The sequence below is a fragment of the Ctenopharyngodon idella genome, chromosome 20, assembly GCF_019924925.1.
Source record: "Ctenopharyngodon idella isolate HZGC_01 chromosome 20, HZGC01, whole genome shotgun sequence".
Taxonomy (NCBI): Eukaryota; Metazoa; Chordata; class Actinopteri; order Cypriniformes; family Xenocyprididae; genus Ctenopharyngodon; species Ctenopharyngodon idella.
Genome location: NC_067239.1, coordinates 14320379 through 14346958, shown reverse-complemented (window position 1 = coordinate 14346958; position 26580 = coordinate 14320379). Strand labels below are relative to the sequence as shown.

General features: G+C 38.6%; 1 protein-coding gene across 4 annotated transcripts in view; it reads right to left on the bottom strand.

Annotated features, from left to right (window-relative positions):
- The window catches only part of ppp1r13bb (protein phosphatase 1, regulatory subunit 13Bb), a 62836-nt gene continuing 36256 nt past the window's right edge, over positions 1–26580 (bottom strand). For 2 of the 4 annotated variants that reach the window (XM_051874429.1, XM_051874427.1), the window contains 14 exons: positions 18935–19036; positions 16255–16429; positions 14680–14876; positions 13700–13864; positions 13322–13511; positions 10712–10861; positions 8806–8930; positions 8212–8698; positions 6275–7011; positions 4606–4743; positions 4363–4496; positions 4089–4255; positions 2243–2442; positions 1–1268 (listed from right to left, as the gene is read on the bottom strand). In XM_051874429.1, coding sequence (XP_051730389.1) covers positions 1227–1268; positions 2243–2442; positions 4089–4255; positions 4363–4496; positions 4606–4743; positions 6275–7011; positions 8212–8698; positions 8806–8930; positions 10712–10861; positions 13322–13511; positions 13700–13864; positions 14680–14876; positions 16255–16429; positions 18935–19036 — 3009 coding nt within the window. In that variant the 3' untranslated portion in view covers positions 1–1226. The remainder of the gene's footprint in view (positions 1269–2242; positions 2443–4088; positions 4256–4362; positions 4497–4605; positions 4744–6274; positions 7012–8211; positions 8699–8805; positions 8931–10711; positions 10862–13321; positions 13512–13699; positions 13865–14679; positions 14877–16254; positions 16430–18934; positions 19037–26580) is intronic. The other 2 variants (XM_051874428.1, XM_051874430.1) reach the window with 2 other exon arrangements.

Sequence of the window (26580 nt, the reverse complement as noted above, 5' to 3'; positions counted from 1 at the left end):
TGAATTCTTGCTATGACTCATTTATTTTTATTTGTGCACATGTATAGAACACAAGGTGCGAGTCACTGTATTTCACAGAAGCCCACACGGGCAGTTTAGTCTAACAGCATTGAGTCAAGCATGTCTCCTCTCACATCCTCATCACAGTATTTACAAGGTTAAACTCCACAATAAAGCTCTTCACTGCCTCAACAGCAGAATATAAAAATCACATGACTAAAAACAGGAGTGGAGTGGAATGGGCTAGAATAATATAAAGCAACATTTAAAAAAAAAAAGAAAAAAAAAAAAAAAGTGTAAAATAAATGTAAATGAGCACAACATTTCAGCTGAATTCAAGCAAGCGGTCACACTCCAGCCAAATCCTGGCAAGAATGTATAGTGTCTGTTTCTGTAGGCTAAATACTGATCGTATAATGATGGTTCTGATGGTTCAACTCAATCTCTCTGCACACTTCACACACTCTTCAAAACACTCCAATGCTGTGAAAAACTCTTCTCTGCACGTCACACTTCTGTATGATGTTCACTGCAGTGAAAAAAGAAAAATCTCACTCATAGCATACATAAATCCCATACGCAACACTTATATGCACCTTTATGAATCATATACATGCCCATCAGTATATGGGGTTTATCAGTCATAGATCAGAATAATCGTTCTATGCAAACTATGTATATTTTTGTTCTCTGCTCTCATATACTTTCAGTCTATACACTCGTTTTGTAGATGAGCTATAAAATTCACGCACAAGTCCTTTGTTTTAAAGATATATAACATATCAGCTCTCATTCATCCAGTTCAATTAAAAGTATACAGTATTCTCTCTTTGACAAAGAGCACTGTCTGCCCTGCTCCTTTCAGCAAAGCATCATGGGTAAGCAACTACAAATAAAAGAAAGCTCTTGTCAAAGTGATTAGTGCTTCATCCCCAAGATGTGATGTACAGCTATATTTTACATGGACACAAGAAACCGTCAGAGGAGTGGATGGGTAGGTACGGAGGCCTGGTAGTAGCAGAGCTGATGGGGGCAGACCGAGAAACCTGAGGCTGCTTGTTTGGCCTGGTGTTGGCTGGAGAGCGTTTGTGGGTAGCGTGGTTGATTGTGCCTCCGGGTTCAGGGCTTAGCAGCTTCACCCCTTCTGTTGTCCAAGTGGCACATAGAGGTGAAAGATGGAGGCTCAACACCTCCAGACATCAGTCCAGTGAGTCACCCAGGAGAGGTTACGCCAGAGACCTCTGACGTGGTTTTATTCTGGGGTACAGCTACAGAGAAATGAAGAAACATAACTATTAAAGTCATTTCATAATATACACTACCGTTAAAAAGGAGTTTTTTTTTTGTTATTCAGCAAGGATGCATTAAATTGATCAAATTAATCTTTCAAGTTCTTGAAAATGTGGCGTGCCACAGTCAATACCAGTGCTGGGGAAAGTTACTTTTAAAAGTAATGCATTGCATTACTTTTTCTCACCTGGGCTGGGCTTGCTTGTTTGTTTTTTAACAACAACAACAAAAAAAGCTCTATTTTTGGCAAATGTTAAGGCCCTTTCACACCAAAAGTGAAGTGAATACGCCTCAGAAATGCATATTTACACCAGTACAGTAGAGGGCGCAGCTCAAACAAGCCTTTCAGCTGTGCTGCCATTCTGGATTAAAGAAGAATAGGATACAGGAGAAGGAAGTTCAACACTCTTATTTCTAAATCTAATCTAAAGTAATTTGCTTATTAGGTATGGTTAAATTATCATTGCAGGTCAGCAGTAAAGACATCAGTTAATAAAGTGAGATTAAATACATAAAGTATATTTGTGTAATTTAATATATAGTTAATTATTACAGGTTTGCATTAAATTCTGAGATTACATGTCACTGTTTTTATTCATTTTGAGGAATACTTAACGTTTTCGTACAAGTGAGATGAGTAAATGGATGTTCACATTTAGTTTAGAACTACAATAACCATCATGTTCACACAGTGCAACAACTTTGCACTTTATTTCTCTCAACATGAGGACAGGAGAGCTGTCAGTCAATAAATGTGAAAAAGTAACTTGCGTTACTTATTTGAAAAAGTAACAGATATTTTGTTGTAAATTGAAAAAGTAATGCATTACTTTACTAGTTACTTGAAAAAGTAATCTGATTACATAACTCAAGTTACTTGTAATATGTTATCCCCAACACTGCTCAATACACACTAAAGTAAAGCACAATTATAGTCCATGTGTGCACCTACCCCCAATAGGTTACGTGGCACATAGCCCTCTTTGTCATTGAGTTTACTCCACCACCACTCTGTCTCGGTATCGTCCTTCCTGTGTAGGACAGTAATGGCGTCACCCTCCTGAAAGGAAAGCTCATCTGCGCTTTGAGCCTCATACTCCCACAGAGCATACACAATTCCTTTATTCATCACACCCATCTTCTCCTGCACACCTGCAAACACAGAGAGAAAGGTCTTAGTACGGTATTTAAACGTCTTAATACGGTAAAAAAAAACAACAGTGTTGTTGCCTAGCGTCAGCTGCATCTAGCTCAAAAGGCTGCGCTTGAACATACAGCACAGTCTACAGCCAACTGTAAACTAGCATGTGCATTCTGCGTCTGCGTGTAAGAAATTAACTGTCTATATCAGCAGGTATCAACAGTCTATATTCTTCGTTCAAAAGGAGAAACCGAAACAAGTATATGCGCAGATAAACGAAACGTAAACAAAGCAGTGCTTGCTTACCATTTTGAATATCAGTCATGTTGATAGCTTTCTTCATTTTAAGCGGCTTATGTTGTTATGAAAATATTCGTGTTTTGGAATGCTCAGGTAGGCTAACGTAACATTAGACCAGCCTTCTGTCTGTGCTGTCTTAACTTGAATCACTTTCGCTTTTATTCTCGTGCACTGACTCGTTTACTAAACTGAACATCCAATCAGAGTTCCCACTCTCATCGACGGCCTCGACACCGCTTCAACATGCTGAATCGGGCAAACTGCCGCTGACGTGATCCCGACGAGAGCCGTCATGAGGAACACGCTACAAAAACTAGCCGATGGCCGACAGTCAGCTTTGTGTGTCCTGGCCTTAAGATGTTTAAATGTTTTTGAGAGAAGTCTCTTCTGCTCGCCAAGGCTACATTTAATTAATCAAATACACAGTAAAACTGTAATATTGTGATATATTAGAAAAGTTATTTTAAATTATAATATTTTCATATATTTTAAAATGTAATTTATTTCTGTGATGGCGAAGCTGAATTTTCAGCATCATTACTCCAGTCTTCAGTGTCACATGATCATTCAGAAATCATTCTAATATGTTACTGCTCAAAAAACATTTCTTATTATCAATGTTGAAAACAGTGCTGCTTAATAATTTTGAGTAAAATCTGTGATACTTTTTTCAGGATTCTAATGAGCAGAATAAATAAAAGTATTAATAATAAAAAAAAATCTTACTGAACTGAACCCAAACTTGTGAATGATAGTGTACTTACTTAGTATGTTAATGTTTTGTGGAACAGCTTTGGAACTTTTGGAGCAGTTCCACATTATGAGTGAGTTTACATGAACAGTCTTACATGATTCGTGCCTAACAACCTGACAACGGGCAACTTCGAAACACTGAATCATTCTGTACAGCAAATTATTCACTTCATTCAGTTCTCTAACTCTGTACGCTGAGGACATCTGCTGGTTAAAGCCTTGTAAATGCAATGCGAATACAGCACAAATGTGTTCAATGACATGTTCTACAAAACACATCTATAATATCAGTAAATATTAAATGGAAATTATATGTGTCGTCATTTATTTGTAGCACTTAATTTGTGTGATTGCTCTATTTCTTTAAATTAAAAGTCACTCGGTTTGATTTTTTTGTCATCTAATACAATGAGTGTCCAAGCATTTTGTAAATGAGTTTCTAATTTAAGAGGCAGAAATAGATTTGGTTAATTTTAGAAAAATATTTTCTTAATTGCCTTCACTTTCCCATAAGCCTCTAATGTTATCAAATCGGATGTTATGAGAGAAGGACAAACACAGTGATTCTCTGGAGACCCGGAGAGGAAAAGAAAGATGCTCTTACCATAGAGAAACTGTGAGCACTGTATGTAACCCTCCTCCATCTCCTCACATTTGTCTGCTGCCGTCTCCACATCACTGATGGTGGTGGCAAAGATGGCAGCACCGGACTCCACCAGCAGCTTACACAGGTGCACGCTGTTACAGGAGGCGGCACAATGCAAGGGCGTCCTACACACACAGACACACGTCAGTGAGTCCGTCTACTCAACACCTGCTAGCTTAAATTGACTGATCAATCTCTTTCACACTGACAAACCCAAAAAAAGTGTCCTCACCAGCCATCACTGTCTGCTGCATTCACATTAACACCAAAGTCCAGCAGGAACTTGACGATGTGGTGGTGTCCAGCGCACACTGAGTTATGGAGGGGTGTGATGCCCTCATCATTAGGGGTGCTGGGATTTTCAACCTATGAAATTAGAAGAATTAAATAAAAATTAGTTTTAAAAAAAGTGAGCAAAATCAATCTGTATTTGTAAGATCTGTTCGCCACATGGCATACATGTCAATATACAAACCTCATAGATTATCCTTTGAACGAGGTCAAACTCGCCCTCCAGTGATGCATCCAGCAGCAGGGCGAGTGGGTTGAACTTCACTCTAAGGCCGTGACCCGTCCGCTCTGAGTCAGGCTTCTTTAGGTTAGTGCGTTTGCCCTGTTGAGGACATGGACCATTAGGCTTTGTTCACACAACACAACCTCATTTGTTTTTCAGATCTGATCATTAGGACTGACTGCCTGTACTGTTGCAAGTGATATAATCTGATCGGTTTGTTCAAACCAGCGAAGTCAATATCTGGTGTATCTATATCAGCTGCTACAGTAGTGATGTAAACATTAACAAGGTCAACAGTGCTGTCAGTGTGAGAAGAGGGGATGGAAACTGGAAATTTGCCTCCACTCATGTCTGTAATGACATCTCACAACTCAGAAGGCACATGAGAACATCAGTGAAATTTCATATGGCTGTCGATTGAGTGTATTCGGACATAGATAATGTTGCACACACCACTGTTCAAAAGTTTGGAACAGATTCAATTGGCCCCAAACGGTTGAAGGTCAAAATTACAGTTTCAGTGCAGCTTCAAAGGGCTTTACATGATACCAGACAAGGAATAAGGGTCTTGTGTAGCGAAACGATCTGTCATTTTCTAAAAAAATAAAATAAAAAAAATTTATACATTTTAACCATAGACTTGGACTAGCTCATCTTGAACTAGCTCTCTTCTTCTTCTCTCTTAGAATTCTGGCAGTGTAGATGCTGCTAAGTGTATTACTGCCCTCCACAGGTCAAAACTGTCCACTATAAGGAGAATAATCCTGGATTGTTTTCATCAAAAACTAATTTCTTTTCAACTGAAGAAAGAAGGACATGGACATCTTGGATGACATGGGGGTGAGTAAATTATCAGGAAATTTTTATTTGAAAGTGGACTAATCCTTTAAATCGAGCACTATTTGAGGGGACAGCCATTTGTAGTGGTGTCCGAAACCATAGTGGATAACGAATGTACAACCGATGTATGCTCAATGGCTAGAGAATACTCATAATGCACTGTGAGAGTGGCACGCCAAATGAATTCCCGCGTATTGCCAGAAGATGGCACCAAAGCTGAATCATCCATGCATCCATTTTTCAAAACGCTGGTCCAATGTGGCTACAGTGTAATATCACACAGGTATAAATTCCTTTTTAATTGATTATTAAATTGTTTAATTAAGGTTTATACTTGATAGTTTCCATGATAAATCTTTTTATTACTACTGGAGTTGCCAGTTTGCTAAGTTTCAAAAGCGGCAGCCCTTCCGGCACACTCAGTGTCCGAATTCACTCACTTGTTTTCATTCACTCCTTCAAGTGAACTATATTAGTGGAGTAATGTAGGGAACAGGGATATAAGGGGCGATTTTGAACACAGCCTTCAATTGGGTGTTATTGATAAGGGAGACATCCAAAATGTGCAATAGTTGGGGGGTCCCCAGGACATGTTTAAGAAGCACTGATCTAAATAATATGCAATAACTGATAACGATTATTATTGTTATTATTATTACTACTATACATGTTTAAAATGGCAAATATTACCAAAAAGCAACAAGTTTGCAGCACTGGAAATGAAGCCTCAATGGACTTGAGTTAAAAATGATTCATATAAAGGTGTGAGGGAGTCTATCAGTAGACCCACCGTTAGCTGAGATGAGGGTGAGGTGTCTGCTTCTTCGGGGGTGCTGGCCTCAGCCACTGGACTCGGCAAAATTGCTAAAGGTTCTGCAGGATTATTGTTACTGTCTTCTGATGTTTCTGGTGCCGGAGGGGTCAGCATCTCAACCGCTTGCTCTGGGGGCTCATTATCATTGGCGTCACCTTGCAGGACAACGTCTTCAGCAACAGCACCTTCAGAGGGCGTGGTAGGCGTTTCTGAGGGTGGATTCCCATTGTCTGCATCAAAGAGCATTTCACCTGTGGCTACAGATGGCTGGTAGAATGGAGTCACTCCTCCACCTCCGCTCACACCTCCCATTCCTCCCTCCATCCCTCCAGCCAGGGTGTTGAACCGCTGATAGAGAAGTTTCTGGATGTTGGGCCCATTGGGGCCCTCTGGCTCTGTAATCGAGCTGCGCTTCTTAAGCGGCCGTGGAGCATTGGCTAGTTTCTTGCGCAAGGCCTCCAGTTCAGCATCGCTCTGGTAGCGCATCGGGGAGTGCACCATGGGTGTGAGTTTAGTGGGGCTGAGAGGTCGTGGGATGTGGTCCACGCTGGGTGGGGGTGGCTCTGGAACACCTATGAATTGACCATCGAGTTCCAGCTCAACATCCAACATATCACCTCCAGGACCCTGCAGGGCTGGAAAGGCCCCAGAGCCCCCGAAAGGTAAGGGAGAGGGAGGTGTAGAGCTGGGAGGCAGGACTGGCTTACCATATACTGCAGACAAAAGAACAAAATACTCAATTATACTGTACTCAGGAATAAAACACACAACACATAATCAAGAAATAAACCACATTATTCACAGAAGACACACAAAAACACAAGACGCATCCTATGTGGACATAGACTGTGTAAAAAAATAAAAATAAAAAATAAATAAATAAATAAATGATTTTTTGATTTTCATAGTAATTATACCGATTCATAAAATCCAAAGGGCAATATTTTATTTTATGTGTACTGATTTATAGATATACATTTTATAGGCTATGTGTAGTATTCAGACCTTTTCTATACTATACTTTTTCATGGGTGTTTATTACTGAAATGCTCATGAGATTTCAAAATAATTTTAGACATTGATATAATAGGTTTACACAAAAAAAAAAAAAAAAAAAAAAAAATGCAATTTAAAGTTGACTTCAGTTAATATTTGCAGAGCGGTTTTTGGTTGTACCATTTTATCAGTTGAACTGCACATAAAACAATACTTTGTTAATATTAGAACTGTATATTTTCAATTATATAAATATAGAATGATATATTTTTAATTAATATTTTATTTATTTATATTATATATTAGCGCTGTCAAAATTAGTGTTAGCATTAAAGCATGCAATTCATTTTTTCAGTTTAACGCATTAATATTTAACGCAATTAACACAGTATCCGTTTTTTTTCATCATAATTTAGCTAGTGTTACATTATATGATCATGCTCTTATTCACACAAATGCTTTTAAACCATTCAAGCACCACAAGACAAACGAGAACGCATTGTCTGTGAATGTTGTATCTGTATGACACAGGACTCGTGTGCACAGTAAGAGATTTATATTTATATATATACACACACACACACACACATATTATATATATATATATATATATATATATATATATATATATATATATATATATATATATATATATATATATATATATATATTTTTTTTTTTATAAATATTACATTTTTAAATATGTTTTATTAATATGATATTTTCAGTAATGTATCAAGTTAATGTCCCTGCATAATTTTACAGAATTAGCTTAGTGTATCAATACCTAAACCTGATGTGAACACCCCGTAATGTTACAAAAAAAAAAAAAAAAAATCGCCTTAAAGGTAAAAAACAAACTGCCAGTATAAGTATAACTGTTGAATTTTAAAATAAAATCAGTTGCTGATGTATACCTGCTTTGACTGCAGGCTTGATGTTCAGAGGGTAGTTCTTTGGGGCTGCTTGTTGTAGGTACATGTGGTAGATGGAGCTTGAGTTCATGGTGGCTGGGCCTTTTCTGGGTGACTGCGGTCTGGAGCCCTTATCTGGGATGAACGGCCTTACTGCTACAGCTAGAGGAGGGTCCGGTCTCTCCCCGGGGGGGAAAAAGGGTGGACTAGGCTGGAAGGTGGGGCTGGGGGGCACAGAAATGCGCTGCTGGATCTGCTGAGAGGACGAGCCGGTGGGTGTAGGGGGGACACGGGGCCAGGCCGGCAGCGGCGGTGGGTTGTTGGGAAGGCTGGGCACTGGCCGGAGAGGAACGTCCTTGCGGCGATCCAAGGAGCTGGTGGAACCCGAGTTGGCAGATGAGAGGGGGTGGTTGCTGGTATGGGCTCCATATGGGGGAGGCTGGGGCTTGTTGAGAGGAGGAGCTGAGCCCATTTTACTGGAATCCTGAATCTAAAGGGAAGGGGAAAAAAAAAAAAAAATCCACAGGATAACAATTTATGATGGTAAAATAATAAGAGAGCAATTTATTTGTGTATGCTGGTGTTAATTAGATGTACCTTATCTGCAGGAGTGCCTGCAGGTGATGCTGTTTTACTGGTCGTGTCTGTTCCAGACTCCTTCCAGTCAGGTGGCTTGACTGATGTGTTGCTCTTGTTGAGGGTGGGCCAACCGGCATCATTAGCTAGAAAAGGAAAGAAAGGGAGCATTAGAACAAGATCAGAAATGACAGAACCCATCACAAGCACATTTATGATTAGGGCAGTATGACGAACTGCACTGCTAATATATTAGACATGACTTCTAAAGATATTTAGGTATGTTCTTGAGTTAGGAGACATGAATGTAATAATCTTGCATGTGGAAATTAAATTTACTTCCTTACATCTACAAGAACAGTTCAGATGATCCTAAATTGTCTTCATGAATATTATTGACTGTAAGGTATCTTGACGATTTTGGAGCTTGAAAGAGCTTGAAGTGTGGTGTGTCCATTTTGTGTAAAGTCAACAAGTTAGCTGAATGTTAGAGAATGATGAAATGGAACCAGTAATTTAGTGAGTTTAAAATGTACTGAGGAAGAAGTAGAAAGCCCAGTGAACCTAATCAGGGTAGAGTTCCTCATGCCAATACATACATTCACTCTCACTCATGAGACCACACAATCTACCTCAATTACATTCTTGCACACAATCATATACACACATACTCCCAAAAGACAGGATCAGCAGCTTTTGACTCATATTGAACTGCAGTAAAGAGTAAAGGAGTGAGTTTAATTGACCAGGCAGAGGGATCTAGTGTGTCATTAAGGTACTACTGCTCATGAAAAACCTATAATTTTGTCTTCTCTCTTAAGCCACATTCTGTTTGGAAAATTGCCCCTCTGCAATTTTTAAAAGGGAATATGAACTTTAACGGAATTACTCCTACTGCATAGAAGTTACATAATCTTTTTAAGAGACTCAGTGAGAAAGTGAATTCAGTTTGCTTAGATATAGTGGAGTCCAAAAGTCTGAGATCAATAGAAAAATGCTAGTATTTTGACATTTTTCATTTAATACATTTTTTACATTACAAATTACACTACCATTTAAACCTTTGTTGTCAGTAAGATTTTTTTTGTTGTATTCAGTTCTTTCAACAACAACTGAATACATTCATTCAGCAAGAGCGTATTTGATCAAAAGTGACCAAGACTTTTATAACGTTACAAAAAATTTCTATTTAAAAAAAATGCTATTCTATTGAACTTTGTATTCACTAAAGAATCCTGAACAAACTTTCCATAAATATATAAAAATACAACTTAATTTTTTCAACATTGATAGTAAGAAATGTATCAGCTTTGACATTACAGGAATAAAATTACATTTCAAAATATATTCAAATAGAAAACAGTTATTATACACTGTAATAATATTTCACAATACAACTGTTTTTACTGTATTTTTGATCAAATATATGCCTTGGTGAGCATAAAAACATTAAAAAAATAAAAAAATAAATAAAAAAATCTTACCACCCAAACTAGTGTATATAATCAGCAATAGAATAGCAAGAGTAAAATTTAAATTTAAATTTAAAAATTAACATGAATTTCAGAATGTCTTAATATTTGGTTTGTCTCTTTTGCTTTAATAACAGCAGCAATAGAGCTGCATGAACTTCACGAGTTTATGTCAGACATGATGATCATGTTCAATGATTTGAGATGATCCAAGGACCATCTTGAGCTTCAAATGGAAGCAAGAAAATCTGTACAAAGGAGTCACATGATCAATGACACTAATTTACTTATACATTATGTATTTGATTCAGACATTCTGCATTGAGAATTATGAGCCATATGGGGTAATGTAACAAGTCACGGAGACTTGGTCAACAGCTTTGATCCTGCTCACTACACTGAATAAGGTTCATAGGCTGTTCCTCCTGCCTTCCATCAGACACCTTCCCACTCACGAGAAGCGCCGTCCGACCCTGCCGCAGAGCAGGTGACTGGGGGTGGAGCCCCAGGGCCTGGGCGGGGCTCTGGAGGGGGTGGAGCAATCGGGTCCACTATGATGTCTAAATCAGAGACCTTCCAGGGACCGGGAGGCTTTCTCACTCCATCTAATCCCCCCCCCACAAATCCCACAACATCAAAGTACAGGAACAGCCAAGAGAAAAAGAGAGACACACACATACACGTATGCACAGCACAGAGCAGAAACGACACAAAAGGTTAGAAGTGAAGAAAACGAGAAATCAACTTCATAATATAACAGTAATTAAAGAGAGAGAACCCACTGCAGGAAACGATGGGATACATGCTGTGATCTTTAAGAGAAGTACCAAACCACTTTATTGACATTTATGCATTTGGCGTTCATCCTAAGCAACTTTGTTAACGATTGTTGGCGAAACGCTGTACTGTTTGAGCTACAGGAATGCTGCAGCACTTAACCGAACACCAATCTAGGAGCTAGTCTCTGCCTTATTAAGCCCAGAGTATATTTTGGTTTTAACATGTATGCTAAAGTGTGGACATGACATAGATTTCATCATCAGCATAGTATGTGCATTCTGATTTTTCTAACCACACATTTTGCACTAATTAGATGGTCCACAAGGTGGCAATACTGGCCAGGGCCAGCGTTTCACAGTCTAAAAAAACAAAGAGACAGGAAACTACTCTAGACTGCAACAACACTAGTTGCCCACATTGAAGAGTGTTTGTCTGAGGAGCTTAAGAGATCTCTAGCTTAGAAACTTTAGTTTAAAATAGAACAAAGACTTTCTATCGGTCCTAACTGCTGGAGAGAAATAGCGCAGACACTCGACAAAGATGAAACTTTTTAGTGTGCATGTGTCAAGCGTCTGTGTTTGCGTAGGCGATGAAAAGGAGTATACTTTGAAAGGATATGCATTTGGCTGTGCGCATATGCCAGGCGTTGTCAAACTCAAGTATACTTTGGGCTTTAGACACAAATGAATCTTTCAAACCGATTGGCTCGTTGTTACATAGTCCAGTGTTGTCAAAAGTACCGAGTGGGTAGTGAAATTTTAAAAATATGACAATATCAGCATTTCCCCCTAGAATTTTGAGCGCTGTTGAGCGGATTCTTAAACACCTCTGATTGGCTGTTGTGTTCACACGCTCAACAGATATGTCTGTGATTGGTTACAATGATCAATGCTTCAAAAACATCTTTGACGCTCTTCACCAAGCGCTTGCATATACACATGGGTGCGTTTGAAAGCAGGCGTCTATTAGCGGAACCGTCATTTTGCCGTGTTCACACCGCAGGAACTAGGAACGATTTTGGTTCCAGGAACTCCTTTTGGGGGGAACTAAATTAGCTCCTACTTCAGAGTAGGGTCTAAACCAGCACTATAGGAACTATCAGTGACGTGAGTGTACGTTTGATTGGTCAAACGCATTTCAAACGTCTGCAGGGTTGTGTTCTTTTCTCCGCCTCGATACTGAAAGTTGTCGATACTGAAAGGAGATTGTCTCTTAGCCCAAATTTTTGCTCTTTCAGTCACGTAAATTATGCGTTTACATTTTATCTCCGTTATCATGAAACCCACGACACACAAAAAACACAGCTCCAATCACGGCATCCTCCATCCACCAGTTTTTTAGCATTTGTAAATGCCGCGCTTAAAGACGCCACTGTCGGCCGCTTCACAGTTCCTATTCCTGGTGCGAATGCAACCAGGAACATGGCCCGGGGAAATTAGTTCCCGGGGAACTATCCTAGTGGCTAGTTCCTATAACGGAGTTCATAGAACTATTCAGTGCAAAAGCCCCTTATGTGTAAGCGCTCAGTGAAGAGCGTCAAAAACGAATGAGAATCCGCTCAACAAAGCTCAAAATGCTAGGGGGAAATGCTGGTTTCATCACTTTTTTAAAATTTCAGTACCGACTTGGAACTGAAGTCGGTACGTTTGACAACACTAACAAGTCATATTTACAAGGTATCAAGTTGATACAATTCTGAGGAAGAACAAGTAGCTGGATTTGCCAAAGTTTGAAAAAGTCATCAAATCTTTCAAAAAGTGTTTTGCTTGAGGCACTTATTAGGAAGTGAATTCATGAGCAGAAATAGTTTTCTGAACTGTGTCTGACAAATAAGTGGATAGAGTTTTTTTGGTGTTTTCTGTACAACAGTCACAGAGATTGCTGCACCATCATTTGAATAAACTTCATTGCTTGCTGGTCTATTATCAGAATTGACTGAAATTAAACATCAGATGAGAACAAAATTAAATGTGGTTGCTCACTTTAAAAGGCTAAGTGAGCACTTCTTGGTGGGAATAAGCTGACTAGACTTTATGCAGGTAATCTAAAGACTAGATCTGCTAGACAATAGACCTAAATACAGACTACCATTGATCAAAATTGATCAAAGAAGCTTCTTATTAAACCCAATATGGATAAAGAGATTATGTATTGCAAAATTATAAAGCTGATTCACAATGTAGGATAAAGGTAAACAGACATAAAGGGTACCATTTATTTGGCACCATTTAATTCCAAATAAATGTTTGTCGTTATCATGCAGAAGTCAGTGTTTAAGGACTGACCTGATTTGGAGCGGGCATGGTTGGCTGGGGTGTTGACACCCAGTGACTGAGGTTTGAGGGGTTCAGGAGGCACTACATAACCTTCCTGCCTGACTGGCACTGGGACCTGGATGTAGGGTCCCACGGCAGCCACACGGCCAGTGTTTCCATGAGCAGGCTGTGGAGAGGGAGGACCATTTGCTCTATTCAACTGCAGGAAGGGGAAAAAGGAAAGGTGGCAAAAAAGGAAACAAAAAAGGGTAATGAGCCTAGTTGAAATTCAAAAGCATTCCTCTAACACCAGATTTATTCTCTAGATGTCTGAATGGTTTCTGAACAAGCCTGCTAAACAAATGAAACTAAGAAGCATGATTGAGTGATGCACTCTCCTGGCCTTACAGGAAGGTTTTCTTTTTGACGTGCCTCAGCTTTTCTCTTGTACAGTCGATCTCTGAGCTCACTGATACGCTTGTCCATCAGTGTCACCTCCATGTTTCTCTTATTCAACAGCTCTTTCTGCTGCTGAAGTTTACTGTTCTGCTCCTGATTCAGCTTATTGCGGATCTGATGGGGGATAGAAAAAAAAAAAAAAGTGCAAAAAAAAAGATCAATATCATCACTGACAGAAATTATAGTAACACAAACATACACAGACTAATAATCAAGATCTACGATTATGGCTGATTCCATGTTTCTAAAACAACAAATGTCAAATTCAACAATTTTGAATTGATAATTCAAAATATTGTACTATTTTTTGTTTTTAATTTTATACATTGCTATACATTTATTAAAATTATACATTTTGTGTATGTTACTTGAATGACTATTGCTATAAATTAACATTCACATAATAATTTTAAATCATTTTAAATGGAGTTTTAAACTGTATTTAGAAATTATTTCAAAACCCTTTTTAATAGGGCTGCAAACCTCATCTATGGTGACAGAACCCGCAACAAAAGATTATGAATAATTGTGGTCCATCACGAATGTGCAAAACAAACAACTGTGGCTTGCTAGATGCTACCAGAGATTGTCGGCTTCCAGTATTTTTTCAGGAAGTGCACTGTTGGGATGATGCCATTAACAGGCGACACAATGACATGGGCCATGTCACTGGTTAAAAACGCAAATTTCTCTGGATTTAAACGTTGGAAACATGCATAATCAAGTACACAAATTAACAAAATAAATAACATTGTTCTAGTGGTATTTGGATAATTTACATATTGTACCTTTAATATCTCAAGATGGAATATATATATATATATATATATATATATATATATATATATATATATATATATATATATATATATATATATATATATAAAATCTCTATCTATCTTATAACAATGGCTAAACTGTGCCCATACCTGCAGCTCCTGGTAAAGTTTGCGGAGCTCCAGGGCAGCATTGCCGGTGACCTGACCCCCGAGGGTCTGCAGGCCGTTCAGTTTGCCTCTCCTCAGGTCCTCCAGCTGCTGGCTGAGCTGATCCACCCTCAAGACGGCTGCCTGCAGCTCCGCCTGCTTCTCTTGGAACAGCCCGCTGATGTGCTCGATCTCTGCGGCTAACAGAACACAGCAGAGTTATACACACGCAAACTTGCGTGCAAACACACAGGCATACATGAGCTGACATACTTTCTCCATTACTATAGGATTATTATTTCATGTTCAATGAAAAAATAATGTATGACTGTACATGTTTTACAGGATCTCATGCAAAATGCAAAACTAGCAGGCTCAACAGATATATTCTATACAGCAAAATTGACTTTTATTTGTTTTAACTTGTTAACCCTATAACATAGCCTAAATGCTAGCACAAGATGAACAAAACACTCAAATGAGGGTTAAAACTAGAGAAAAAAAGTTTCATAAATAGAAAATTTTCACCATGAACCTGCCACAAAGTACCGATAACAATCCACAAAAATCTAATTTTATAAGACTCATCTCCAGCGGAGTGGACATTCCCATCAGGAGTTGCGTGTGTGTGGGAGAGTTGGCATTATGGGAGATCGTTACAATTCACAGCCTATGGCAGTCCTAATCCTGACCTTACAGCATGTGTATTTATGTGTACGTGTGCTCACAGTTGTAGTTGGAAGCTCAGTGCTCTCTCACACACTACTTGCATGAAGCAAGCTGGCTTAACACAACCACACAAAAGGTCAAAACCACATCATAATCAGCAGTGACCAGTAACTCATCTACTTGGATGAATGCTAAAGTCAGTAGGCGGTTTTCCAGTACAGATTTGCGCAAAACTATTATATTATATATACTGTATTGCTCAAATATTTTCTAAATGTCCATAAAAAAACTACTGCAAAATGACGCCATTTCCATTTACTGATGTTATGTGACTTAAACGTAATTTTTCCTCTCATTAGGAGTCATTCCAAAAATCATGGCAACAGATGTAAGTAGGTTTTAAGTATATTGCAGCCACTGCACTAGCCATTGTTTTTAATCGAATGAGCATCCAAGCATTAATGGCAAGAAAAGCCCCTAATATTTTGGAGCGGCCAGGTATGAGGTGTTTCTGGGTGTTTCTCCTTCCTATCTGCTTCAAGGTCTTGATAAATTGTGGCATTTCTTTGTTGTTTAGAATCCAGTATTCCTGTCTTTTTTGAGTTTAATAAAGAACTCTGTCTTGTCTTCTGTCCAAACATACCGTGCATTCTATAAAGAATGATCGACTTTTATGTATGCCAGGTGACCTGTAAATGCGGAAAAACAGTTTCCATTGCAGTTTTGCGAAATATTCCATTTTTGAATTGCCTGAAAAACCACACGTGAGCGTAAAAACTTTTTTGCGATATATGGGACATTTTTTGCGAATTTGACGTGTTTCCATTGGGCGTACTTTCAATACGCATTTTCAGTTTGCGCAATCTGAAGGGTAATGGAAACGCAGCTAGTGATCAAGCAAGTACATACACAGGTTGCCATTGATGACTTTGCTGTAGTCCACTTGGCCCCTCATGGCACGGATCTTCTTGAGTTTGGCTTCCTGACTCTCCACCCTCTCCTTCAGCCTCTGTAGTTTTTCGGTCTCTGACACAGCCTGCTGCTGCCGGCGCTCCTGCTGCTTCAGATAGCGCAACCGCTGCTCCTATGGACACAATATATACATGAGCATGCAAAAAAAACAAAAAAACAAACAAACTAGGAAACAGAAACATACATGGAAATAGTAATAGTAAATTGTCCAGGGCAATCAAAGTATGTACTGAACCACTCTACAACTATCGTAGATGGTCTTTAATTGACCTTACGACAGCTCAAACAGCCAATCAAATCATGGCGAATTTCAGAATATCAGCGCAATTTGTCACTTAAACTTTCAGAACTGTTATGACATACAAATCTGCTTTTTGGCAAATTCCCAACATTATGGTAAAAGGTGTTGTTATGGTACATGTAACCTTGAAAAATGCAAGCGTTGAATCAGACTCTATGGTAGACTACATGAACAACTACACTTGCAAATTGTGAATGATCATCCTAAAGGAAAACATCTCTATGTTTGCACAAAGAAAAGGAAAAGTAATGTTTAAGCCCGGGGCATCTGCAGTGCCCTAACAGAGTAAAGCGCATTCAGGACAACACCATACAATCTTTTCATTACATCACAATACAGCACTTAAACAAGACAGACAACCTAGTGATTTACTGTCAGTGTCAAGCATAGAGACGTTTGCAATTAAGAGCAACAGTGGTACCTGTGGGAAATGATGCTGCTTAAAAACCTGACTTATTGAGTAACTAAGAGAAAATAAAAGCAATTATGCTTTTTGTCATTTTCTTTATCTGCAGGGAACACAAACAGATGCAGTGAAATGGAAACAGCGTCTCTGAGTGAGTGAGAAAATTAAAAATAGCACATTGTGGACTTTCAATGACTGGAGGCTCATAGTCATCACAGCACATCGACTCACAGCAATGATTATCCAAACAGCTCTGAGATCAGTGTTCTCCTCGGGTCTGATCCTAGAACAGTCTGTAAGTGTGACCAGTTCTAGATTCCACACATCACTCTTTGTTGAATGTAGAAACTAAGCTATTTAGTGCTAGCGTGGATGAGAAATGCCTGTCACCGCATATAGAGCATGTCAGAGTTGTTTACTACATAATTGGCATTTTCTGTCTTGTCCAGTTTCAAGCCTCAGCCTGTGGTTCCCATGACTAACACCCCTATAATGGTCAGAACAGCCTGCTGTAATGACCCATAAATGGCACTGAGGAAAACAAAGATGAGGTCAGTAACTTAAAATATCTTATAACAACATTGCACAATGGTAATAAAGAGCTTAAGCTGCTTCGTAAACAAAGTTAGAGGTTTGGCCAATAAGCAGCCGTGTATTGTATAATTACAGGGATACTTAACACATTAATTCACAAATTTACTTGCATAGCATAATATAAACATACACACCAGTTCACTTGAAACTTTAAAAAGAAAAGCTGAAAGTTTATTTTTGCCACAAAGATTATTGTTTATGGGCAAATATCTTTCACATACACAGAAGCCTATGCAAAGCGCAAATATGAGTAAACAACCAGAAATGGCAACGCGAATTAAAATCACCACTAAATGACACATTAATCAGTTTTCAACAGCTCCTTATATTTCCTAAGGTTATCTACTTGTTTTTATACCATCTATATTCACATTTTCAGAATGAATAGTGGAAACTTTAGTTAAACTTCAGTGGCTTAAATTAATTTAAAAAATGAAAAAGGCTTGAAGTTCACTTTTTAATGATTGTTGACTTAAGGAACCATTTTAATGGCAAAAAAGAACTCAACTGCATGGCACTCAAGTGCCTTTCCCAAAGATATGATGCTACTATTCAACCGTTAGCTATTCAGACGTCGCACAACTGCAAGTTTGGTTCGATGACAAAAGTAGATCGATAAAGAAAAAGCTAAAATTATTTGCCAGTTTCTGGTAAATGCCTCTAAACAGTCAAATTATATGGTCAATCTGTTTAAGGGCTAAAGAAATTGATGCTTAACATCCACAATATTAATAAAATCAAAACAGAAACAGTGATTTAATTAATGGCAATTTTTGTTTCAATAGCAAAACCTAACTGGAGAAAATATTTTGTCTTCAATTGGAGTCAAATAAGCTCATCAATTTGCCAAAATATTAGTTACATCATGCCAAAAATAAAATTAATAATACGGTCTGAGACCACCAGAGAAAATGCTTCTATTTTGAAACCTTTTTCTAATAATAACAATAATAAAGTTACAAATTTGCTGACATTTTTTGTTGAACAACCAAGACATTTAAATACCATTAAATTACTGGGTAATTCTACATTCTACCTGAAAAATAAAACCAAATCGTATGATTATACACCATACAGTGCCTTCATAGTGTCAAAATAAATGGTCACTCTGCTTAAGGTCTAAAGAAAATGATGCTCAAAATCCACAATATCAATAAAATCAAAATAGAAACCATGCCATTTTAATGTGTGAATTAATTACTGCCAATGTTTGGTTTGATTTAACTGCAAAAGCTAACTGGAGGAAATAGTCCACACACAGATGAAAACAAAAATCTATAAAAAGATGCCCATCAAAGGACACGTGAGCGTGTTACCTTAGCGACAAGCATCTGTTGCTGGGCCTCAATTTGCTGCTGCTGACGAGTGGCCATCTCCTGCAGCTCTGAGAGAGTGAGCTCCACACGAGGGTTTCCCACCTACACACGGAGGGAGAGAGAGAGGGAGTGAGGGAGGGAAGTAGAGAAAAAAAAAAAAAAAAAAGGAGGGGCAGTCAGGCCCAAAAAAAATATGCACAGTAACAAGGATACAAAGATGACTGGTTTAATTCTACAGGCATAAATGAGAGACGACTGTGAGAAACAGACACAACCAGGGCTCACTGTAGTGAGAGCTGGGTGTGAAATGACCCGTGGCCAAGTAAACACTATGAGCTTAATTATAGCAGGAGCGCTAATGTTAACGTAGGCCTGCTAAGCTCATCGGGAAGAGGAATGGCGACGCTTTTAGTCGACAGGGTCTAAAACAGGCCTGTACCAGAGATGCATCCCAGAATCCCACTCTCTGTCACTCTGCATTCTGCAAGATAAGAGCAATTGTCCGTCACCGCGATTGTCGCCAGGGTGTCACCATGGCAGCAGAGCAGAACCGCTGTGTAGCAAAGATTAAAGGCACCAAAATACACAGACGGCACTTGCCATGATAGAGCAATCAAGCAAAACTGAGTTCGATTCAACGCAGCACGGAACATGATGTGAACATGGAGTAGTGTAGGATGACTTACATAAACCTGAAGCAGAACACCATTAACAGCCTGGTTCATTTTGTGCAAAAGACTCCCCTCAAGATTCAAATTGTCTGTGTCAATATAGCAATGCTTCCATTTCCTAAAACGTCAACAGACTTTTTTGTCTCTGGGCTGTTCTAAGCAAAAGCTAAACAAGTGCACTCAGTGTTTAAGGTTGAAGCTGGGCCAGTCATTAAGGTTATGTAAGGACTAGGCGCAATCAGGCAGATCAGTTGGAGTCAAATCAGTTCATCAACTTTGCCAATATGTTAACTACATCATGCTAAAAATACAATCCACGACATACACTCCTAAAGTTTCTTTAGACCACTAAAGAAAATGTTTCTATTTGGCAACCTTTTATAATTTATTCTTATTAATAATAATAATAATAATAATAATAATATCTATAAATTTGCTGATATCTGATTAGCAACTTAGAAACTTAAATAGTATTTTAAAGCTGCAGTCCATAAGTTTTGTCTCCTTGTCGTTATCTCTGTTTGAAACCTGCAATTGCAGTTGTTTGCTGAATTATCTTTACGTGGGTTGTGGATCGGCACGGCTCCTCAGCGCAGATTAATCTAATATTTGCTGTCGGTCACCACATCGGTGTGGATATCGTACTTCAGAATCACAGATTCTACATCTTGGAAGTATGACCAAAATAAAAATTTTCACCGGAAAATGTCATCTGGACAAGTAAGTAACATGTCTGCCACTTTTGTTCTGACCAACTGAGAAAAAAGCATTACAATAAATCTCGCTGCCAATTGTGATTAAATCTAACGATCACTTAGCTCGGATCACGTTAAACAGTTCAAATTATTATTATTGTTATACTTTGTTCTCAAATTGTTAATGTTAACAACATCAGCATTGCGTGACTGTGTATTTAGTGTGTATTAGCGTTACCTGTAGATTTTATTTTCTGTAGCCACTCCGCAGTCTGAAGTCTTTTGCTTTTTGACTACGGGTGAATCTCCAGTTGTCACTGATGATTGTCATTTGGACCTTTCTGGATTACAATCCGCCATCAAAATAAGTTTAACTATTCCAGCTGCTGTGAGAAAAGGTTATAAATGATCCGCTACCAGCAGCATCGTCACATGCCACATAGCGACACATTTCTGTTTACAGACGTGACGTAATGATGGAAAGACGAACGGATGCATGCTCGAATTTCCCACGGAAACCCACTAGTACCGATTTTATTCTAAAACGTTATTACAAGCTTACCGTTCTGAATCAGACTAAGGTAAGGAGATAGTTTTGAACACTGGCTGGTGATGTACTTGATCAAAAATTGATTTTGGATAATTTAACCAAAAAAAGTTACAGACTGCAGCTTTAAATTAAATGTGTCTTTGCTGGAAAAAAAAAAAAAAAAAAATTGGCCCCAAACTTTTGAAAGGTAGTGCATGTCAATGCATATACACTATATTGCCAAAAGTATTGAGACACCCCTCCATATCATTGAATTCAGGTGTTCCAATCACTTCCATGGCCACAGGTGTATGAAATCAAGCACCTAGGCATGCAGACTGCTTCTACAAACATTTGTGAAAGAATGGGTCGCTCTCAGGAGCTCAGTGAATTCAAGCGTGGTACCGTGATAGGTTGCCACCTGTGCAATAAGTCCATTCGTGAAATTTCCTCACTACTAAATATTCCACGGTCAACTGTTAGTGGTATCATAACAAAGTGGAAGCAATTGGGAACAATAGAAACTCAGTCACGAAGTGGTAGGCTACGTAAAATCACAGAGCGGTGTCAGCGCATGCTGAGGCGCACAGTGCGCAGAGGTCGCCAACTTTCTGCAGAGTCAATAGCTACAGACCTCCAAACTTTGTGTGGCCTTCAGATTAGCGCAAGAACAGTGCGTAGAGAGCTTCATGGAATGGGTTTCCATGGCCGAGCAGCTGCATCCAAGCCTTAGATCAAGTGCAATGCAAAGCGTCGGATGCAGTGGTGTAAAGCACGCCGCCACTGGACTCTAGAGCAGTGGAGACGTGTTCTCTGGAGTGACGAATCACACTTCTCTGTCTGGCAATCCGATAGACAAGTCTGGGTTTGGTGGTTGCCAGGAGAACGGTGCTTGCCTGACTGCATTGTGCCAAGTGTAAAGTTTGGTGGAGGGGGGATTATGGTGTGGGGTTGTTTATCAGGGGTTGGGCTTGGCCCCTTAGTTCCAGTGAAAGGAACTCTGAATGCTTCAGCATACCAAGACATTTTGGACAATTTCATGCTCCCAACTTTGTGGGAACAGTTTGGGGATGGCCCCTTCCTGTTCCACAACATGACTGCGCACCAGTGCACAAAACAAGGTCCATAAAGACATGGATGAGCGAGTTTGATGTGGAGGAACTTGACTGGCCTGCACAGAGTCCTGACCTCAACCCGACAGAACACCTTTGGGATGAATTAGAGCGGAGACTGTGAGCCAGGCCTTCTCGCCAACATCACTGCCTAACCTCACAAATGCGCTTCTAGAAGAATGGTCAAAAATTCCCATAAACACACTCCTAAACTTTGTGGAAAGCCTTCCTAGAAGAGTTGAAGCTGTTATAGCTGCAAAGGGTGGGCCAGCTCCATATTAAACCCTACAGATTAAGAATGGGATGTCATTAAAGTTCATGTGCACGTAAAGGCAGGTGTCTCAAAACTTTTGGCAAATATAGTGTATGTTCTGTCTTTCAAAAACATATGATGATCTGTTATTATATGAGAAATGGCACTGCCCATCTCAGCCATGTCCCTCAGCAACACACTTAACCAAAAAGTCTCAATTTGTTACAGAGAGACAATGCTTTCAATAGTAACATCCTCTTACTGACAAAATTTGCTACCCAACAAAGGTTTATAAACTCTGGCACTGAATGCTGTACCATGATGCATCAATGTGGCAATCTATCAGCATTAATACTAACATTAACCTGCATGAGCGCACAAATATGCACAGCATGAGAAAGATACTGTGGTGATGTTTGTGGCATGATTTTGCCAGGTCACCTATAGCTCATGGCTACTTCTATTCTTAGCCAAGTTAATACCATGATCTATTTTCATAATTCATGGGTAGTATTTTTTCCACTATGATGTGATGGTTGAATCAATACTCATGTCTCACAATGTCTTGTTTTTGTTGATCTCTTCACTTTAAATCACTATCTGTGCTTAAAAAAAAAAAAAAAAAAATCGCCTGCTAAATCACCAGTGTTGTTACAGCAACATATAATTATAAAATGGATTAAGATAACAGTGGTTTTAGCTAGAGGTTAGAGCCAAGAAAATGACTGTGTAAATACAATAACATTTGACACCATACAAAACAGTTTACTGAGAACAAACTGTACACACAACCATGCTACCACATAATAGACATAACACCATGTACAAACAAATATTTCACAATAGAGATGATAAAAACAACAATGATAAATAAGAACAAATATCAAATGCATGTATAGCGGTTCAGCAACAATAATATAAATATTATCTAACGAGTTTAAAAGTACACTACCGTTCAAAAGTTTGGGTCAGTAAGATTTTTTTTAAAAGATGATAAATGTTTTTTCGAACTATTTTCAAAATGAATATTAATAATTAATACATTTCTGAAAGATCATGCGACACTGAAGATAGGAGTAATGATGCTGAAAATTCAGCCTTGCCACCAGATGAATAAATTACATTTTAAAATACATAGAAGACCGGTATTTTAAACTTTAAAACTATTTCACAATATTATACATTTTATTTACAAAATAAAAAGGGTTACACTTCACAATAAGGTTTCATTAGTTAACATTAGTTAACCACTTTAGTTAACATGAACTAAGAATGAACAATACTTCTACAGTATTTATTTATTTTAGTTAATGTTAATTTCAACATTTACTAATTCACTATGGAAATCAAATGTTGTATTTGTTAACATTAGTTAATGCACCGTTAACTTACATGAACAAACAATGAACAGCTGGATTTTTATTAACAACATTAACAAAGATTAATAAATACTGTAACAAATGTATTGCTCATTGTTAGTTCATGAAAGTTAATACATTAACTAAGGTTAACAAATGAGACCTTATTGTAAAGTGTTACCATAAAAAGCAAACAAATGTCAAACAAATATCAACTAACTTAAACAGGTTACTATGTCACTGGAAGTGTCCTTTGATTTCAAATTTAGAAAGATTGTGCTCATGCTCTGTATCAATACAAAACTGTCCCTTCCAATCAACTAACGATTAGTGATTTCTGAGAAAAAAAAAAAGTTTTGCCTAGAGCACAAGACCCTATTGGGTCTGGATCAAACCAACTGTCATTTTAAATCAGAGTGATGGATTGAACTTTTCTCCACTGCTACTGCTTTGTGATTGAGAATAAAACAGGCTATATGTCAGATACAACAAGCAGCATTACGAACACTGGTTATGGCTGTAGTTCAAATGTGTCTGAAGACACCAGCACAGAAACATTTCAATACTTCAAATGATCAATTTCAAAGCAACTCGGCTACATAACAAGAAAGCATAACACATCTTAGCTCAACACTTACCTATTATTTTTTTTTTTTTTTTTAAAGTTCAGCTTCCCTCAGCACAAAATACTCACGACTTGATCAATTAATGACGCAGCTTTTCATGCAGTTCCCATAAGCATGAGCTGCATGGCAGAAGTCTAAATTTCATTAAAGCTGAAATGATTTGATTCAGTTTGCAAGAGAGTGATATATGGCTTCAAGGCCAATTGTGTCATGCTCTGTTTACCCACACAGGCAACTCTGTATGGCCACATCATATTGGTTGTAAAGAGCCTATTTCCATGGCAATGTGGCGCAAGGAGCGACATGCAACAGACTGATTTGATTATCCATTTCTGAGGTGCTTCTGGAGAGAAAAACACTCCCCAGTCCCCTCGGACATTCAGCGGAGTGAGCTCTCAGCCGCCCTCTAGTCAGACTGCATGGCATGATCCTTTTTACCAGATGCAGTTGTACAAATATGGTCGTGGATCTCTAGGGAAGGTGTAAGAGATCATTCAACCATGGGGTGAAACTCAACGCTTGTTAAAACAATATTCAGCCCTAAGGTAAATTAAGAAAAGATGGTTATTTAAAGAGCAGACTGCATCATTCCTGTGGCCAAGCTGAAGATTTTGCTCACTGCTTTCTTGCCTTGTAGGTAGGAAGTAACAACAATTTCTGTAAAGCAGATCATTCAATACAAGACAAAGGAAGCAGGTCAGTGGGTAATAACTTGGACTCCAGGGCCATGTTATATAGATCATGTGCTACAGAACAACTATAGCATGCTTCTCCAGACGCTTCACATTCTGGAACCAAGGATGCATTAAGGGGGGGGGGGGGGATTTGAGCCACTATCAATATACAGGGTACAGAAAATGCTTTTCAATCGCAATCATGCGCACTCTGTGTATAGGGAACAAGAAAAGATATTTGTAAATGCCGCTCAAATCCTCCGCCATTGTCTTGTCAGTCATCTCTCCTTACTCACGTCAAGTGATAAGTGAAATCTGACACCTGCTGCACTGTGCTGGGATTCTGCAGCTAGCGCTGTATGGAGCAAAGCAGACATTTTCAGTTTAGAACTGTAGTGTCTGTTGTCCAACTGAACTAAATGTTTTTTTGTTTCTATAAAAAGGCAAAATGACAGAAGGGCCAGTGCAGTGTTGTGCAATTAATGTAATCTGTGTGAAGTCGAACACCATGTAACATCGACTACCGAACTACTCCGACTACTCCGAAATTCACCCTCTTAAAAACATGTTAGCAAACCTGAAAGTGCAAATTAATTGGCGAGTTGTTGCTGAGATATAAGAAAAAAAAAAAATACTCTCCCTATGCCCAAAACTTAAATTGCAGGACAAACTCTGGCATTAAATACTCCATCTCTACAGGGCTGTGTTCCCCAGTCAAAGCAGCTTTGGATGCAACTTTACATGTTGCCAAAGCACATGAGCCAAAGCTGGCTGGTGAAACAACAGATAAAAGCTAAGCTCGTCTTCCAAAAGAAATATTATTTTGATGGTATGCTGCACAACCAAGGAGTTTTATAACAAGTCGAGTGATATAAGAATCCATCCTTCATCACTTCACAGAATGCACCCACATGGACAGCATGTTCATCTGTGACTCTTGGCATGGAGGAGGCACACATATAATCCGCTTTCCACACTAAGATTTAGACCGGCGCTCATCTATTGGCACTGGCCTGAAAGCTGTGCAGATCTTAGAGAGGATGTAAAAGACGTTCAAGCAATGTTATGATAAGCAGTACATTAGAACACCAGGTCTTTGACCTTATTTAATATTAGAGCATAGAAATCTGAAGACATAACTCTACCACGACCACAATCATGAACACTTCTAAATAGGGCTTGGTATTGACACTAATTAATCAGTTAGATTTTATTCTATTTTAGGCTATATTTCAGTTACAATGTCATTTTGCTTAAATCTCTCTCTAATTTGAAAGATAGCTAATGTTAAAGATACAGGGAACTTAATGAATTCTGACACAAACTAACAAATATTGGAGAACTTAAAACAAACAGACAACTAACAAGCTATTCACAATAAACCTGAAATCATGAAGTTGCATACAAGTTCACATAACTGTTTCAGTGGAAGAACAATGTAGAAACTAAGAATAAACCATCAAGAGACATTTTCAAAATAATTATAATTCATGACGAAAAGCGAAGTGTTGAGTGAAAATGAGTGAAGAAACAGCAAAACCTGGAACACGTGATGCCCTGGAGAGAGTATCTGCCCACACACAAGGATCAGCTTCAACTTTATAAAACATGATCTGCTCACACAGTTCAGCGTTCTGAAGCTCATAACTCTGCATGTGTGATGGACAAGCATGGTGTTCCTGTATAAGCAGTGGCTCTAGTGATATTAGATAGCATAGAGCAGTCTAT